Source organism: Sorex araneus, chromosome 9, assembly GCF_027595985.1.
Source record: "Sorex araneus isolate mSorAra2 chromosome 9, mSorAra2.pri, whole genome shotgun sequence".
Classification (NCBI taxonomy): Eukaryota; Metazoa; Chordata; class Mammalia; order Eulipotyphla; family Soricidae; genus Sorex; species Sorex araneus.
The window spans coordinates 11,059,101-11,079,288 of NC_073310.1; the positions used below are offsets into that span (position 1 = coordinate 11,059,101).

The 20,188-nt window shown below is 44.6% G+C and overlaps 1 protein-coding gene across 3 annotated transcripts in view; it reads right to left on the minus strand.

Moving 5' to 3' along the window:
- SPPL3 (signal peptide peptidase like 3) overlaps positions 1-20,188 on the minus strand; it is an 89,422-nt gene that overhangs the window by 14,508 nt on the left and 54,726 nt on the right. For all 3 annotated transcript variants that reach the window (XM_055147173.1, XM_055147174.1, XM_055147175.1), the window contains exons 2-3: positions 7,979-8,056; positions 3,563-3,651 (exon numbers count right to left, since the gene is read on the minus strand). In XM_055147173.1, the coding sequence (XP_055003148.1) occupies positions 3,563-3,651; positions 7,979-8,056 (167 nt within the window). The remainder of the gene's footprint in view (positions 1-3,562; positions 3,652-7,978; positions 8,057-20,188) is intronic.

The following is a 20,188-nucleotide window of genomic DNA, read 5'->3' on the forward strand; positions in this document are numbered from 1 at the left end:
TCCCAAGACTGAACAGTGAAGTCAAAGGACAAGCGAAGCTCCTTCAGGTGCTACACTACTTAAAATAACATACACAACTTCACAGAGGGGAGGGCGTTCGTTGTACTTGCACGCGGCCGACCCAGGTTCTATCCCTGGCATCCCATAGGGTCCCCTGAGCCCCACCAGGAGTAATTCCTGAGTGCAGCCAGGAGTAATCCAATTATTGTCAGTAGCCCAAAACTAAAAAAAATTAAAAGTAACTCCATTAGACTTATTTCCTTGTTCAGTCACTCACTCATTTCATCTCATTCAGTTCTCAACATTCATGCCCACTCTCCTCCATACCCATGTCGCTCACCCAGCAGTCAAACCAGGGCTTCCTGTGTGCGAGGCTGCTCCGGACACAGTCCTAGCCCAAAGATTCCCATTCCATTCCTGTTTCCCGTTCCTTTTACTTTTTGGCTTTTTGGGTGACACCAGCAATGCTCAAGGCTTACTCCTTGGCTCTGCACTCTGGGACCCTGTGATATACTGGGGGTCGAACCTGGGTTGACTGTGTTCAAGGCAAACGCCCTGTGTGCTATCCTATCGCTCTGGGCCCTGTCTCCCTTCTCTTAAACCCTTACTCCCAGGTTCTTCACCACTGTCCACCATTCTGGACTTGAGTGTTCTTATCACCTAAGGCATCTCTCTCTGGCCATTATTTCTCTGATTTCTGATATATGCCTCCTTTGTCTGTGCCATCCCTTCAACCTGGAAGATGTCACGTGCTGTACGAAGAAGTCTTCTCTGCACAATCTGTTTTTCCTAACTGTGTGGAAAGGAATGCATCTACTCCAATCTGGGCCGCTTCCTTCTGGTCTCCACAGCTCACAGCAGGCGCTCAAGAAATCTGTTATTGGGGATAATTTAGCACAACACAGGAGGTAGATTTAAGGAAAGACCGTTTGAACAGTCACCCACTACTCCGGATACTAATGGTGAGAAGTAACTGGTCACCAGGTAACCTCCTTCTGTCAGTATGGTTAATCAATTTATTATATGAGCATACAATTGTAGACACAATCAATCTGTCTTTGGTTTCTGTGATGCAACAACAGAATTATGCTTTAAGTACATAATTTGCCCATTGTGTATATAAAAGATGACAATACTTTTATATAAATTTCAAGAGTACAAGGTGATTCTGACTTAAAGGTTGGCAGAAGGAATAAGCTATATAATAACCTGAAAATCAGATACTGACATGGGTTTTCTTCTTGGTCTCTGCTAACTCAGTGGTATGTGAGGTACTTTACCTCACATCAGGATTTGCGCCATAAATTTGAGACTTTACACAAACAGTTGTTGTTGATTGGTTTGTTTTTCTGGGCCACACCAAGTTGTGCTCAAGAACTACTCTCAGCTCTGTGCCCAGGGGCTGCTCCCAGGAGCAGCTTGGGGGACCATGCAGTCCAATATGGGACTCCGGCATGCAAAGCATGAACTCAGCCCTGTGAGTGACCTCGTAAGCCCTGCCGTATTTTACTCTATGCCCTGCCTTGCATTGCTGGGAACGACACAAATATTTAACTGGGCAAAAACTGGGTGCTGATGAGATATTACAGTTATAAAAGGAACAGAAACAGAAACTTGGAAATTTCTTTCAACTAAACTTTTAAGGGGCTGGAGCAATAACACAGCGGGTAGGGTGTTTGCCTTGCATGCGGCTGACCCAGGTTCGATTCCTCTGTCCCTCTTGGAGAGCCCAGCAAGCTACCGAGAATATCTTGCCCACACGGCAGAGCCTGGCAAGCTACCTGTGGCATATTCAATATGCCAAAAACAGTAACAACAAGTCTCACAATGGAGATGTTACTGGTGCCCGCTTGAGCAAATCGATGAGCAACAAGATGACAGCGATACAGGGATACAGTGAAACTTTTAAGATTCTCCATCAGTATTCTAACTTCCTATCAGATTCCTTTCCTGGCTCTCTACCAGATTTTCTTTAGTGTGTGTGTGGGGATGAGGTGGGGATGAGATTGGTAATGCTTTTATTCCTGGATCTGTGCTCAGGGATCACTCCTGGACAGCTTGACGGGCCATATGGGCTGCTGGGGATCAAACCAAGGTATACCACATGCAAGGCAAACGCCCTACCCACTGTACTATCTCTCTGACCCTAGTTTTTTTTTTTTTTGCTTTTTGGGTCTCACCTGGCGCTGCACAGCGGTTACTCCTGGCTTTGCACTCAGGAATTACTCCTGGCGGTGCTCAAGGGACCATGTGGGATGCTGGGGATAGAACCCGGGTCGGCCGCGTGCAAGGCAAACGCCCTACCTGCTGTGCTATCGCTCCAGCCCCTCTGACCCTAGTTTTAACTTTAGTCACTCATACATGTCATGCTCTCTCCCCTGTACCTGATACCACAGTTGTGTCCCACCTGGAATGCAATTTCACCTGTCCAAGCTCACCATGTCAAGTCAAACAGTAAAGTTTCCTACTAGTGTAACCTCCTCCTGCTTGTCCTGACTGCCTTTCTCTTTACTCTCTTTGGAAGGGCAGAAATACGACTTTCATCTTTTGGTAGTAGATGCCTGTTCAGAAGAACTCAGGCTATTGTAAGGGGATGGGGAGTGGAACTGGCTGCCTTGAGGATCACCAGTATCCTGAAAAATCTCTTGGCCACACTGCCTTGGTGACAGCTTGGATACCAGATATTATGAGTTTACATCTTTCAAAATATCCAACAGAAAGCCAACTGTACACTTGGTACCCCACAATGAATCTCACTGGGCTCTCTTAACCATGTACAGAGGAAGTACAGATGCTGTTTATTAAGTTTCCCCTTCCCCCTTATTAAAAAATCATAAGCAGATTCTAATTGATCGCCCTTATCTTTAAGAAAGCTGCCTCTAGGGGGCTGGAGCGATAGCACAGCGGGGAGGGCGTTTGTCTTGCACGAGGCTGACCCGGGTTCGATTCCCAGCATCCCATATGGTCCCCTGAGCACCCCCAGGGGTAATTCCTGAGTGCAAAGCCAGGTGTGACCCAAAAATCGAAAAAAAAAAAAAAAAAAAAAAAGAAAGCTGCCTCTAGGAACTGGAGAGATACTCTAGTGAGTAAGGCACTTGTCTTGCAGGCTACTGACCACGGTTTTATCACTGGCACCCCTTATTAGTGCCCTCCAAGCCCGCCAGGAGAGATCCCTGAGCTCAGAGTGAGGAGTAAGCCCTGGGCACTGCCAGGTGTGACCCCCCCCCAAATAAGCAATAAACAAAAGAGAAACCGCCTTGAGTCTGGGGGTGAAGCTTAGCGGGTCATGCACTTCCCTTGCCCGTGTGACGTCTTGAGCTGTCCCAGGCCTTGTGCTCACACACACAATAGCGTCTAGGGCAAGATTTTAGCAAGTACGGATTACATTTTATTACTCTACCAAAATAATTGGTAAAAATATTTTACCTAAATAAAAAGAATGTAAAAAATACGTTTATTTTACCAAGTCATTGAATCCAGGAAATTACTGAATGGACAGTCACAGAAAAAAATGAAGTAAGACTACACATACGAGAATTAAAACTGACATGAAATGCCTTACTATTATTGGTGCTGTTGCCATTGAAAGACCCAGAAGAACTGTTATTGTCTTTCTCCTTATCTTGATTTTCAAAGTCCATATTAAGGGACCTGCGGAGGGAAACATTTATATAAGTAAGTTTCAGTTTTATTTGAGAAAGTAGATCAGAAAAATCTGTAACGAGCAGTATTTTTAAATGTTAGGATGTTAGGGAAGAAGGGAACATGCTGTTTGAAGAACTACTGTGCAAAACAGTTGTTCTTGCCACACTGAAAAAAAAAAATCTTTGTCCCTTCCGGCATCAGTTCAACAGTTTTCCTGACTGCAGATAAAAGCATTCCGTCGTGGCTGGATCTTCCAGCCGTATCTATGTAACAGCCTTAATTACTTCCTTATGAAAAACATCTAAAAATGTGGAGTTAAAAAGGGAAAGTGCAATTTCTGAGACATGTTTTGGAGTGGTGTCAGGGATTCAACCTAGGGCTTCACAGTAGTCCAGTGCCGAGTCCTCCCCTCTGCAGCCCATTCTGAAACTCTGACAATCCACACAGCCGCTGACAGGCCTGCACCAAGCCACGGAGAGCATGTGCTTCTCCACGCCATCAGCTTTCACGAGACAACATCGGAGGGGCCAGGTGGCTCAGAGGGCAGCAGTGCGTGCCTGGCTTGTTGGATCCCGGGTTCTACTGCCGGCATTTTGTGGTCCCCTAACTTAGATGAAGCCCCCCTGCCAATAGCATAGCTACGTGTGCCAACAACCCCCACCAAAAAAGAAAAATAATAATAAGTAAAACATGTAAAAAACTAGAACAAGAGTAACCGGGGTTTTGTTCTGAGACTTCTCCTGGTCCTGGAGAAACAAACAGGTTCTCAAGGATTTTACAGCCAAGCGTGGGGAGACTTACAATGCCCAGCAGGAATCAGAGCTGTGGCCTGCCACCGGGAAGAGAGAATGGCAGTAGGGAGTGGAGGGGTGGGGTCGGAAGCGGTAGACACACTGGGCAAGGAAGCCTCGCTGCAGACGCTTTGCAGTGAGGAACTGAGGGACAGCAGCAGGGGAGGCCCACGAGTGCCAGGCCGTGAGTTCAATCCCTGATGCCACCTGCCAGCTCTGCTGTTAGGGACCCCTTGTGAGGAGCGCCTTCCTGGAAATGCTCAGGACAAGGGTGAGGCCATCAGCTTGATCCCCAGGGCCACACAGAGAGGCGGTCCTGACTGTCCCGCAGGCCATCTCTCTCTGGGAGGGATTGTTTGCACACCCTCTGACCAAGAACTTGGATCGGAAATAGTGGGGCCCACTGTTAACCCAAGGCCCAATGCCTATTGAAAACTCCTGCTGGTATGTGAAAAAGGACATCCCTGCTTACCACAGTGGATTTCAACCACTGATCTGCAGGTGCAGAAAGGTCGAAAACCACTGACCCAGAATATTTAAGAGCAGTTATAGGGGCCTTTATAGGAGGGGCAGTACAGTGCGCAGGGCACTTGCTTTGCATGCTGCCAACCCCGGCTCTATCCCTGGCACCCCATACGGTCCCCTGCACCCAGCTAGGAGTGTGAGCATAGAGCCAGGAATAAGCACTGAGCACTTTGTTTTGGTATGGCCCAAAAACACTTGAGAACTTGGTCCAAATCTGATATTTTACCAATGTCTGTCAAGTTACCTCACTTTGTTGAACTTCAATTTTCTCATTTACAAAACAAGAGGGCTGGAGCAATAGCACAGCGGGTAGGGCATTTGCCTTGCACACGGCTGACCCAGGTTTGATTCCTCCATCCCTCTCGGAGCCCAGCAAGTTACTGAAAGTATCCCCCCCACACAGCAGAGCCTGGCAAGCTACCCATGGTATATTTGATATGCCAAAAACAGTAACAACAAGTCTCACAAGGGAGACATTACTGGTGCCCTCTTGAGCAAATTGATGTTCAACGGGAGGACAGTGCTACAGTGCTACAAAGCAAGAAGGTTCATCAGAGAAATCTTTTCCACCTACAGGATAGAATTTCACGTTATGTTTCGTACATAAAATTTTGCTCAAAACTTGCCTAAATCCTAAAATCTTAGTAACTCTTGGAAAACAATATGGTGAGGGCCAGATTATATTCAGAAGTATTTCAACTTTGGAGTATTTATCATTATTTTGTTTCTGTTTTGTTTGGGGACCAACTGGTGGTGCTTGGGAGCTATTCTAGCCCCTGACACCATCAGCCCTGGGATATTTCTTTTAATGACATAATTCGGCCAAAGCAAAAGAAAACACTCAAAGAGGGACAATTTTAACAACCCACAAACTCAGTAAGAATGGACAACCACAGTAACATAAATACCACATCACCAAAAGCTAAAATAAAGACTGTGGAAAAGAAGTAAAAATAGTAAGAACATAAATGATGTGATTATGAAAATGTCTACAGTAACACTTGTCAAAAAAAATGTAACAGTATTCAGGTAGTGGGTAGAAAGAATATTAATCAGTCTTTTGAAATGTTGATACAACATATACCTAGAGAAAAAAATTCAAAAACTTGTCCTAAGGCTAGAGATAAAAAATACCTGTACTCCACTGATAAGGATCTTCATTGTTTTTTTCATTTCAGGGGGCTACACCTGGCAGTGCTCAGGACTTACTCCGGCTCTGTGCTCAGGCCACCTGGGGGGTAGGGGTGGGGTGAAGACGCCATACGGAGTCACAGGGATTGAACCTGAGTTGGCTGCATATGAGGCAAGCGCCCTACCCGCTGTACTGTCGCTCTGGTCCAGGATCTTCACTGTTTGTGCCTGTTTAATGCTTCTTAATAGCAGTTATAAACTTAGGGGTCTCAACCAAAGTTTCAATGATTAAAACTTAACAGTTGAGACTGGAAGCACCGATAACATTTTACATGGTTTTCTGTTGTTGCTTTTCTGAACCACACCCAGCAATGCTCAGGGCTTACTCTTGGCTCTGAGCTCAGGATTCACTGCTGGGATGTGCAGGTCAAGTGGCCCACCTCCTGTACTATCACTACGGCCCTATTTTACTTGTTACACTAAGTGTTGGACTGGAGTGATAGCACAGCGGTAGGGCATTTGCCTTGCATGCAGCTGACCTGGGTTTTGATTCCTCCGCCCCTCTCGGAGGGCCCAGCACGTTACCTAGAGTATCGCCCCTGCACGGCAGAACCTGGCAAGCTACCTGTGGCGTATTCGATATGCCAAAAACAGTAACAATAGGGGCTGGAGCGATAGCACAGCAGGTAGGGCGTTTACCTTGCACATGGCCGACCCGAGTTTGATTCCCAGCATCCTATATAGTCACCTGAGCACTGCCAGAAGTAATTCCTGAGCACAGAGCCAGGAGTAACCCCTGTGCATTGGTGGGTGTGACCCAAAAAGAAAAAAAAACAAAAACAGTAACAAGTCTCACAATGGAGACGTTACTGGTGCCTGCTCGAGCAAAATCAATGAAGAACGGGATGATAGTGCAAAGGTGTTACAGTGCTAGATACTGTGTTATGGTAAAGTCTTGCAATCTGTGATTTTATCAAATACTCATAAATATCCAGATAGAAAACTGGATAGTTAAAAAAAAATAAAAATAAAAAATCACTGCCTATTTTGTAATCCCCACTCCCTTCAAAATCCTCAATCTGAAATTTCTCTGGCAGTTTTCCTCTCATTAAGTATGTCAGTCACGAAACTACTCTGAACTACACAACCAAGTACATCGCCAGGAAGGGCAGTAAAAAGGACAGGGGATCTCACCCTCGGCTAACTTCCTCTTCCTCTTCCCACTGCCTATGGCTGACGCCAGGAGAGGAGTTTCTTTTCTTTTTTCTTTTTTTTGCTTTTTGGGTCACACCTGGCACTGCACAGGGGTTACTCTTGGCTTTGCACTCAGGAATTACTCCTGGCGGTGCTCAGGGGACCCTATGGGATGCTGGGAATTGAACCCGGGTCAGCTGCGTGAAAGACAAATGCCCTACCCACTGTGCTATTGCTCCAGCCCCCGGAGAGGAGTTTCAAGAGGATGAGGACTTGGCATTCATTCCTAAGACCAGCACAGAACACCTGTGCACAAGTCTAATAGTATGTGAACCACATAAAGTTAGTCAGGTAGCAAAAAATTGACTATTGGCAACTGCAATGGCTTATATTAAGAAAAAGTTTTTATTTTTTTGCATCTAGAATCATGCAAGGATTCTCGCCTGACCCTTCCCTTCAGTAATATTCTTTACAGTCAGAATTCTAAAGCAGCAGCTTTTGCATGTTTGCACTGAAATTCCCCTAGTAATAAGCAAGAAGTGTTCCAAAAGCAGCCAATTTAGAGGTCATTGGAATGATGCTATTCCTGAGAAAGTTGTGCTTCTTTTACAGCTGTCAGTCTGGGGCCATCACTGTCAGAGCAAAGCTTTTTCTAGTTCCTACTGAAATCAATGCCACTGAGAGCTCCTTACCTGAAACTACCGTAGACTATGAGCAGAATGGAAATCAGAAATGTAGACACTTGACTGGAATCCACCAAGGAATAGGCCCTAGAGAAACAATGGGAAAAAAGTTTAAATCATAAGGGAGCAAGACATCATGGAGTTTATAGTTTACTTGAGTTCCAGTTTTGCCTTTAAGGAGAAAGATGGGTATAAATTAGTTATTACCAAAAAGGCAAGATTTGCAAGTGATTCAGAGTGAGCTTAATGTGTAATAAACAGAAATTCATATTAATTGTTAATCAACATTTCCAGGATGTTAAATGACAGTAATGTCAAAATCCCCTCTCCGGAGCCGGAGAGTGATAGGGGCTAAGGCACTTGCCTTGCATGTGGTCAATCCTGGTTCAATCCCAGGCCCCACATGCTCCCCTCCCCCACAGCATAGCTGGGAGTGAACCCAAGCAGAATCAGAAGCAGATCCCAGGAAGCACCAGGTATGGCCCCAAACTGCTCACACAAATCCCACTTATATGCTTAGAAAACTCTCCCAATTTTAGTATCAAAATCACTACTAACTCTGTATCAATGATTACAAAGTCTCAGCATTAGGGGACTGGGGATGTGGCCCCATGGTAAAGTGCATGGCTTGCTCAAGGAAGGTCCTGAGTTTGACCCTTGGCACTGCCTCATACTGGTAAACATGATCCCCAGGACCATGACAAGTGTGCACCACTTCCAGCCACCCCCACCGCAGTGATGTCACCATCATCAATAGCAAAGTCTGATTTTCAACAGTTTACACTGAATTATGAATAGCATTTTACTGGCTTTATTCAGGAATGAGGTAAAGCCTCTATCTCCTAAGTTCCATTTCCATATTTATAACTGCCCACTGGTTGTTCCACCTGGGTGAAGAACAAGGTTCTTCAGTGTCAACAGGTCCAGACTAAGCCCACTGCTCTATTCATACCCCATCTCCACAGGAAGCAGCTCAGTGATTCCGTCAGCTGCCAAAGCTGGAGGTGGGCTCTCTCCTGAAATCCCCCTACCCCATACACACATTCGCTCTGCTCCCACACCCCCAAGCCTCCTCCCAATTCCTCAGCACCTCCTGGGGCCTGACCATCACACATCTTGCTTGCATGGCTGTCTCAATGTGCTCACTGTCCACACACTCATTCCTTTTATAGATTTTCTGAAAACATACTTCCCATTACATTTTTTCATTCAGAAAAAAAGTTAATGATGCCTCTAGGTCAAGCACTCTGCTAAAGACAGGATGTAATACCAACCAAGGCAGTCTTGGTCCAATCTGGAATATCTTTTCTAAAGAAATAAAGAATCAAATTTTGTCCCAATGCAACAAAAACAGAAAGTTAACATAAGCAGACAAATATGATCACCCGCACAAGAAATACTCTCTCCTGATTAAGTCACCAAAGGCAGCAGACAGCCATGGCTGGGCCTTTGAGGAGAGACCTAGAATCAGAGATGCTGAGTTCAAACAGAGCACAAGGAGAGGGAACATCAAAGGACTAAATCTGGCAAAGCTCAGGGGACCATATGGGATGCCAGGGATTGAACCTGGGTCAGCTGCAAGCAAGGCAAGCATCCTATCCACTGTGCTCTCTTAGGACCGCATAAAGAACTTTTGTATCCAGGCTGTTCCCCACCCCCCAACGCCATGACTCTGAGGACCCTCTCCCCCACACACATTTGGATAGACTTCCTCTCCCCCCACCCCAAGATCCTGAAAAATAAAGCAGGTAATGTGCTTGCTTTGTACAAAGCACGTGAAGCACTGATCCTTGAGCACCTCCAGCCACAATCTCTCCTACTGGAAAAGCAAGAATAAATGAGGGGGGGTTGGAGGGGTGGGAGAAGAAAACGAATTGGAAGAAAATTCCTCAAATATCAGTAATAATGATATGGAAATGAGATGCCCGACAATTTATTATGAATAAATCCCATGAGACACAACACATGTATATCAAGAGAACAAAACACCAATTACATAGGAGGAAATGCAGGCACAGAAGGAATTCTTCAACAAAGAGACTGAAGCTATAAAAAAGAATTTCAAACAGATGCTGGATAAAGAAAAAAAAAATGAAGGAAACAACAACAACAAAAACTTTCATAGAAAGCACCATAAATAGGCAAAAACAAGTGAAAATGGAGATAAAATTCTAATAAGGATGCAAATGGAACAGGTGAGAGAAATAAGACTGGAAAAAAAAAAAAACGAAGATATCCCCCTCCCCACATGCCCTGCCCAAGAACTCTCAGAGCTGACTGGAAGAGAAGCAGGAGGAGAATGGGTATACCAAGAGGAGATGGAGAAGCTCACAAGGGAGCCCATTTAAGGAACCTGCAGCCGAGATCTTCCAAATCTAAGGAACTTCCAGTCGCGAAGAATACCGGGGAGCCAACAATAGCTACATTTCTAAATGCATGATGCCCCACGCCCAGAAATATCACTGTTACACTACCAAAAGTTAACGATAAGGAAAAAACCAGAGGCTGCTGGAAAAAAGTATGTGCAGTAGAAGGCAATTCCCTGATTAGGTCATCACTGTGTTTCTTGGAGAAGGCACATAAACTAGGAGAGCAGAGTGACAGCCCAGTGGCAAAAGCAGCATCTGCCACCAGTGAGAGATAGCAAGCTGGATCACACACACTGGCCCACATGCACCGAGTGTGGCCCGTTCCTTGAGATCCTGGGTGGTAGACCCAGAGTGTGGGACACCCAGTGAGTACCACAACCAAGGGTGTGTGTGACTGTAACCATCAGAGCAGCAGGGAGGGGAAGGGAACAGAAACCAAAAAAACTCCCAACCAAGAATGCTCTGTGCCGCAAAATGATTATTCAGCGGGATGGTGAGATAAAGGGTTTCCCAGATAACACAAGTCAATGACATTTACTTTTTCTCAAAATACAGTAGGATTTCTTAGAAAACAAGTCATATACTCATATGGTACAAAATAAAAACTATGTGTGTAAAATATATTTTCATTAACTTATATACACACTGAATCCACTCCAATCTAGATAAATTCTCACCAGATCACCTATAGAAAGCGACATGGGAAATCAGTTAAAGGGGTTTTCTTAGAAATCTGTAATATATTGGGGCTGGAGTGATAGTACAGCGGGTAGGGCGTTTGCCTTGCACGTGGCCGACCCGGGTTCAAATCCCAGCATCCCATATGGTCCCCTGAGCACCGCCAGGAGTAATTCCTGAGTGCAGAGCCAGGAGTAACCCCTGTGCATCGCCAGGTGTGATCCAAAAAAAACAAAAACAAAAACAAAAACAAAAAAAAAGAAATCTGTAATATAAACACATGTAAGCACTGTTTCTCACCATTTCTAATACAACAGGTAATCTATTAAAAATGCTGCTGGCTCGGGGGCTGGAGCGATAGCACTGCGGGTAGGGCATTTGCCTTGCACGAGGCTGACCTGGGTTCGATTCCCGGCATCCCATATGGTCCCCCAGCACTGCCAGGAGTAATTCCTGAGTGCAGAGCCAGGAGTAACCCCTGTGCACTGCTGGGTGTGACCCAAAAAGAAAAAAAAAAAAAAAGCTGCTGGCTCAACTGTTTCCACCCTCTAAATAACTGCAACAAGAAATTTTCCTATATAAATAGCAGAGAACTTCCCCTCTGTGTTTTCAGGGCCCTAAACACTACAGCTGCTCTTTGCTTCTCCTTGTTTGGTTTTGGAGCCACACCCAGTGGTGCTCAGGGGCAACGCCCAACTCTGGGCTCTGGGGTTGCTCCCCGAGTTAAAAAAAAAAAAAAAACAACCAATTTATTTCCCCTATCCTTTGCTTCCCTTTATTCCTTTATTGTTGCAATGTGTGTATGTGTGTATGTGTAAGTGACATCAAAGTGCCAGGGGTCACACATATTGAGGTGATGACCTCACAGGCAGTGCAGCACATCCTCTCGGCCTAAGAATTTCCTTATGACCCTCAGAGATACATCACCTGCTAGTGGCTGGGTACGTAGGTCAGTGGTTGAGCGTTTGTGGTTGGGCGTTTGTCACCCATGGTGAAGGCCTGGGTTTCATCCTTGGCACCAAAACAAAGACTTCTAGAAATCTGGGGTGAATTTTTTAAAGCTGGCATGGCCTCCTCCATATATTTCCTGTGCTGTGTTCTCATTCAGTGGTTTTCAACTTTCTTAAACCTGTAGACCTCTGCACACAGAGAAACAAAGTTTGCAGGCACAGGCCCATGCGTGCCCCACCGGGGTGTCACAGTGCTGCTCTGATCCACTGCAGGGTCCGGGCACAGCCAGGAAGTGTGAAGCAGCAACACTTCCCCACAAACTGGGAGGAAATTCCTGCAGCCCAGCAGAGGGCACGGACCAGTGGTTGAGAAGCAGTGCCGATGTGGCTGACCACTTCGCAGCCCTGACTTTCTGCACCGCTGGTTTGGAAGAGTCAGTTGAGGGCCACCAGTTCTTATCTCCATGTCCTGGAAATAAGCAGACTACTCACTGCATAATTTAATGCCTGGCTTCAGGAAAAATGTTCTGGTGCTTAATTGTTTCCTCTAGATAGGTAATTTTCAAATACATCTACACTTGAGTTAGTTAAAGCTGACTCCTCAAGGTATTTTTCCCCCTCAAGGTATTTTATAATATTAAATAAACTTTAATGAAGTCATAACACTGCATTTTGTACCAATTACAGCCTAGGTGGAACTCAGGCTCTCATTATAGAAATTTTAAATTTTACTGATATTCTTAAAAAAAAAACAGTAAAAACTTATTATAGGTTTCTTTTGATAGCTCAAGATAGAGTTCAAGAGTTCATATTTGGTATGATCTGATTAGCAGTCAAATCATTTTTGTGGTACAACTGGTTAGGGGTTTACTCCTGGCTCTGAGCTCCGGAATCACTCTTGGTGGGACTTGGAAACCACACGTGGTTCTGGGGGTTGAACCCAGGTTAGAAGCATGCAGTTCAAGCACCCTACCTGCTGTACTATTTCTCTGGCCATGTTTTTTTCTTTCAATGTTTTATGTTGTTGTTTATAAAATTCTGGGAATTCTCAAACATTTTTCTTTCATGCAAACAAGTGGTGTTTCCCAGATCCAAAAAATGACCTACCAGATCATACTAAATAGAAACATTCTATATTATATTATTTATTTTAATTTTAAAAGAAATATTCTAGTTTATATACAAAGAAAAAAAGGGCATAAAATTGGCTTCCTCCACCCTTGGAGAAGCCCGCGTTCTCTCTTGAGCGCGTTACTCCTACTGGTTTTTCTTTTCCACTTATCCCTTCCTCCTTCTCTTAGAAATCTCTGAATAAAATCTTTTACTTCACTGAAAAAAAAAAAAAAAAGGGCATAAAATTTAGAATGTAAATTAGATTCTTTCACCAACTGGCATTTTAAAACGATTTGTTTCTTAAAATGAGAATGCACATTTATCGTAAAAACTCAAACAAACTAATAATAAGCACATCAAGTGTCTTCCTCCCCTCTGAAATTTCATTCCCTACAAGTAGACAATTGTTTTTTACAATTGTTGTTTCCTTCCATACAAATTGTAAGCAGAATGCTTATATACTAAAAATGGAAACATCCCAGTTCTCTAACTTGCTCTTTTATAAAACTGCAAAGTGTATCTGGAAACTAATCTTATAGCATTGTTGGCCTTTGCTTATGAAATTAAGACATGAAAAACATGACAATACACGTTTCTTTCCAGCTTACTGGTTCACATTTATTTAAGTGAGGCAAAGAGTTTCAGTCATGAACTACGAGAGAGCCATAAAGCGAAGGCGAAGAAGCAATGCCCCCTGGCTGGAAGGCACCACATTTTCTTGTATCCAATCCACATGGGTTGGATTCAGTGAAAACAAGTTTTACAGCCTGTTAAGCATGGCTGAAAGACACTTGCTCTTGGGTTAGCAGAAGCAGTTGCTCCAGGGATCCACAATGGTTCTGCATCAGTTCCCTTTCTCAGGAAGAGGGAGGATGAGTGGGTCTGACCACACTAGAAGCAGGCAGGGACCTGGGCCTGATCTCTCCCTTCTCAGTCAGGACTCAGTGAAGAGGGGACCAGTTCTACTGTCCCGATGTTAAAGACCTCCCATGAGAGCCCACAGATCAACACAGCAGTCACCTCGGGTCGCCAAAGACCCAAATCTTCTATGAAAACAACATCACAAAGAACCGAGGAGGGGCTGGAGAGATAGTACAGTGGGGAGGGCACTTGCCTTGGCATATACAACCAAACAGGGTTCGATCCCTGGCATCCCATATGGTCCCCTGAGCCCTACTGGCACAAGGTGACCTGTACCTGAAGAGACACACTGAGACTCTCATCTGGCATAGAAGAATTATAAAGAGAGAGACATGGAAAAGAGAGTGTTTGACATTTAAATGTTTATAGAAACTGCTTTTCGAAAGTAACATTTACCAATGCCAATATGTTAAAAGTACATTTTTGACATAAACACTGAACCTGGAAGCTATTCTGTGAGCCAAAAGGACTAGAACGATTTTTTTTTCTTTTTCAGTTTTTTGGCCACACTTGATGGTGCTCAGGTGGTACTCCTGGTCCGGGGCTTAGGGGATGCTCATAGTCCAGTCAGGGAACCCTGTGGTGCCAGGGATCAAACCCAGGCCTCTAGCATGCAAAATCATGCATTTCTCCAACCCTCAGAGATACTGCCTCAGCTTCTAAAGTTTTTCTGTTTCAGGAAACACTGCCACTTAAATCTCTTAAGTTTAGGAAGTTCCTGGCATGAGTGCACTTTACAAATCACTTTTTTTTTTTTATAGGTTGCCTCTGTCAAGCTCAAGTAGAAATATATGTATTATGCTTTACTAATGGGAAACAACAGAAGCTATTAGTTAATGATAAGGCTAGGATATAGTCAGAGGCTAAATTCTCCCTCTTACACAAGCTACTTCAGCTTAAAAAAAAAAAAAAAAAAAAACCAAAACTCTGCTGAGCCATGCTATAGCTCAAGCAAGAGAGAGAATGCAAAACACACATAAGTAAAATCTGAATGGAACATAAATTCAGATTATAGAGCATATAGAGCAGCACTGTCCACTATGGCAGTTACTAGCCACACATGCATACTTTAAATAAGAAAAAAAAATTCCGTTTCTGTGCCAGTAAGATAGTACAAGGGTTAAAATGCTTGCTTTGTATGTGGTGGACTCTAGTTTGATCCACAGCACTGAACACTGCTTGGAGCAGCAACCAGTCATGGCAAAAAAAAAAAAAAAAAAAAAACCCATGTGAAAGCATACACAAACAAATTCAGTTCCTTAGCAGCAGTAGTTGCTTTTTTTTTTTTTTTTTTTTTTTTGCTTTTTGGGTCACACCCAGCGATGCTCAGGGGTTACTCCTGGCTTTGCACTCAGGAATTACTCCTGGCGGTGCTTAGGGGACCATATGGGATGCCGAGGATTGAACCCGGGTTGGTCGCGTGCAAGGCAAACGCCCTACCCGCTGTGCTATTGCTCCGGCCCCAGTAGTTGCTATTTTTTTTTTTTTTTTGGAGTTTGGGCCACACTCAGCAGTGCTTAGGGGATCAGATGAAGTGCTGAAGATTAAACCTGGTCTACTGCATGCAAGGCAAATTACCTCACCCACTGTACTATCTCCCCCGGCACTACTTGAATTTCAATTGCTCAAGACCTGGATAAAGATCATTACCATCATTGTAGAAAGTTCTAGTAAATGCTCAGATCACACCTACAGAAAAAGAGCCATGCTATACCCAACTGGGGACTGGGGGAATTGGTTATTAACAGCAACATCTAACATTTCAGTCTTTCATTCTCTCAACCATTCTGTAAGTCCTGCATGTCCACAAACTTCTCAAAATGGGGCTATGGTGCTGCCAACAGGTCAACCTATACCCGTGGGGTGAGTGCATCAGCAGCCTGATGACTGATGCCTTCAGGCTTCCTGACACCCCAAAATTGCTGCTGTGCCTTTGGCCAGACCCCAACAACTTGGGACCAAGTTTACTAAGAAATTAAATGGCCAAAAGTTACGTATGTAGAGCCACGGCCATAAACCACCTCCAGTTCAGCTATACAAGCTGGGCCTTATTTCAGAGACATATAGATAAATCTCGAAGGAGATCAAAAGGCACAGTTAATCTGGTACCCATGCATAGCTGAACAGACTGGGGTAAATGGGGGGTGGCACGGGGGGGGGGGAGGTGTGGGGGGGCCTGTGCCTATCCAAGCAGAGATCCCAACAGCCACTTGCTTCAACAATCCAAAATTGCAACCATACACCCAGCCTGACTCCACCATCTCAGGATGGACCTTACAAAGATATAATCTACTAAAAATTCTGGTATACGGGTTTTGTGACTGAAATCTCCAGACTTTCTCGGAGTTGGGATGAGCTACTTCCCCCGACTTTCCAATACTCATGGAAGCACTGGTAGTCACCCCTGCGAATCAACTCCAGCACCACCCTGTAAGTTCTACTATCAGCCTTGCTTCGGAGACCCATAAATCTCGAAAGAAATCAAAAGCCACAGTAAAACTTGGACCTGCACATGGCTGAACAGACCAGGGTAAATTGGAGGGGGGTGGGTTGGCCTGTGCCCGCCCAACCAGAGCCCCTGGCAGCCACTGGCTTCCACAATTCAAAACTGCCACCGTACCCCCGGCCTGATTCCACCATCTAAGGATGGATCTCACCAAGATATAATCTGTTGAAAATTCTGGTATACGGGTTTTGTGACTGAAATCTCCAGGCTTTCTTGGGGGTCGGGATGGGCTACCTCCCCCCACTCTGGAAGCCTTGATGGTCATATCTATATCCCAAGCTTCCACCCAACTGAAAAGCTACTCCAGCTTCACTGTCTTGATAAAAATACCGAATGCCCTGAAAAAACACCATGACCTCTTAGCACCTGTATTGCAAACCATAATGCACAAAAGGAAAAGGAGAGAGAGAGAGCAAGAAGGAAAGTGCCTCCCATAGAGGCTGGGGGTAGGGGGATGGTGGTGGGGAAATGGGGGACATTGGTGGTGGAAAATATACACTGGTGGAGGGATGGGTGCTGGATCATACCCAATTATGAACAGCACTGTAATGGTCTATCTCATGGATATCCAATTAAAAAAACAGTAATGTGGAGTTCATGCCCAATTCAATCAGCTTAATCAATGGCTGAATAGCAGTACTCCTATATTAAAAAAAAAAAAAAACAAACCTCAAGACACTCGAGAATAGGTATTTCAGAATTTAGATTTTTTTCTTAATTTCTGAAGAAAAACACCCCTATTAGGGTCTGAAAGTTGTGTACCAAGATCAAATCAGTTATTCTGTAGTAAAACAAATGAACAGTCACAATATAGAATAGAGAGTATAAGGGTTTCTGCCAGGGTTTACTTTGAAGTGAATCAGAGAACACTGCTGGGGTCAGGGGCAACGAGAACCAGTGAGATGGGGAGCCAGTGGTTGCCAGCCTGATTTCATCGTCTGCCCCACACGGAACGGCAGACTAGGAGCACGGTCTGCCTTTAACAAACAGTAAGTAGCTAACTCAGCTTCCCTGGGCAAGCCTCTTAGAGCCTTGATGCACTTGAAGGCATGACTTTAACTCCGTTTCAAGATTCTATGTTCAACAGGGATATTTTTCCTTCAAAAAATTAGAAACATTATCAGAAAATACTCGCTTGGCTAATCACAGACAGCATCACTACCATATTCCATGATTATTTTACTACCTTGATACCATGCAGTACTTATCGAGTGGAAGCAGCCTGCGGGAGCCCTGTATTAACCAACAGAGACAGATGAAGGCACATCACTGTAGGGCAGAAGTCTCTGGGTTAATCAATCCTGGGGAAACACTCAGGTTACTGTTTGGGGGTTGTACCCCGGATGCACAGGGGCTTCGTGATTGGCCCCTCCTGGGCTACTTTATTATCACCATTATTATTATTATTTGGTTTTGGGGCCACACAACTGTGCTCAGGGATTCCCTCCCCCACCCCCCGTGAGGCTCAAGGGACCATATGGAATGCTAGGTTGTCCACACCTTGCAAGGCAAGCACCTTACCTGCTATATTGTTACTCAGCCTCTCTTGGGTTACTTTAAAATAAAAGTAATTTTTTTGGGGGGATGGGGTCTAGGGCTGGAAATGGAACAGTGGTACAGCACACATCATCTGTATGAGACCATGGGTTTGATCCATGACACAGAAGAACAAAAAAAATTTTAAAAATTGGGCCAGAAATTTTTTTTCTTTTTCTTTTTTTTTTTTGCTTTTTGGGTCACACCTGGCGATGCACAGGAGTTACTCCTGACTCTGCACTCAGGAATCACCCCTGGCAGTGCTCAGGGGACTATATGGGATGCTGGGAATCGAACCCGGGTCGGCCGCGTGCAAGGCAAATGCCCTACCCGCTGTGCTATCGCTCAGCCCCTTGGCCAGTCCTAGATTCTAACCCATAAGTTCTACCATTTTTCTTGGCCAAATGAATTGCTTTGTCCAATATTTGTATATATGCCCTTGGTCTCTGAAATGGATGGCCTTTTTTTTGTCTTTTCTAGAAGCCCAGAGAAAGATGTACAGATGTCAAAGTTTTCCTATGGGAACTGGAGTCTGGGCTCTGGCAGTAAGACTGAAATGAGGGGCTGGAGTGACAGCTGAACCAAGTTTGATCTTCTGCATCCCCATATGGTCCTGAGCCCTACCAGAAGTGATCCCTGAGCGAAGGGCCATGAGTCGGCCCTGAGAACCTCCAGCTGTGCACCACATCCTACTCCCACCCAACCACCTGCAAGAGACTGGAGTAAAATGTATTCTTAGGAAAAATGGGTGAATGGGTTGGTCAATTCTAGGAAACCAAAGCCCAACAATCTTACTGCACATTTCGTCCTATACTTTAGATTCCACTTAACCAAAGTATCATTAGACACTCAGGCCCTCCTACTGAAGGCAGCTGTTTCCAGAGGTTCTGCCATCCACATTAAAGGCAGATTATGAAAGCTACTCTACAGTCTGAAATGAAGACATTCTTACCAAACTACAAAGAAATGAAGCCCATGGGTGAGACATGCTGAAACCTGCTGAGCCAAAGTACCAAAAATGACAATCATATGATCCAAATCATGTTTTTAGTATACGTCAGTTGTTGAACTGAAACACCTCAGATGATCATTATGAAAACCACTCTTCTTTACCTACATTCTCCCAGGTATCCAAATCTTGAAGGGGGGGGGGGGGAGAGAGAGAGAGAGAGAGAGAGAGAGAGAGAGAGAGAGAGAGAGAGAGAGAGAGAGAGAGAGAGAGAGAGAGTGTCACAGAAAGTTTTCTTAGATGATTCTAGTCTACATCCCCAAAATTTTAGAACCATGCTGAATTTTCCAAACATCTATTCCTAATTGCTTTACTAGCAAGTACTTTTAACACACATCCTGTGAAAATCATGCCAAACTGAGACACAGAGAGTACTGTTCTATACTGTGTGCTACGTGTCAGTCTTTGAGCTATACAATGAACACATTCTTGTCTTAACACAAACCAAGCACCTACTATTCCAACCCTGAACCAATACTGCCAAAGACTAGCACTTCACACTTTCTCATCTTGAGACCATTTACCTTTTTTTGGGAGGGGAAAGGGGATGGGGGGAGGGATAAATCCAGCAGTGCTCATGGCTTACTCCTGGCTATGTGCTCAGGGATCACTTCTGGCAGACTCGGGAGGCCATACGGGGTGCCAGGGATCAGCTGTGTGCCAGGCAAGTGTCGTACTTGCTGCACTGTCCTCCTGCTCCAAGAGACTATTTACTCTTAAATTCAAGACCCCATAAGAGTTTTTGTTCCTCCTGGACCATATGAGAAATTATTAACTTATCACATAGAAATTGAAACTGAGAAAGGTTTATTTACTAATTTATTTAAATGTACAAAAACCAGGCTGGAGACAGATGAACAGGCTAAGTGCATGCAGGAGGCCCCTCTTTTCTACCTCTGAGCACTGACAAGAGCAACCCCAGAGTAAAGAGCTGTGAGCAGCATCGTGCACCTCTGGGTGTGACTCAAAACCAAAAATAAACAACAACAAAAAGAAACCCAAAGGTATACGAATGTAGCTTAGTATTCATGGTGGTACTGGTAATTGATTTTTACTTTTGTTTCTGGGCTACACCACTGGTACTCAAGGATCAGTCCCAGGAAGACAGGGGGGACTATATACGGTGCCAGGTTGAAC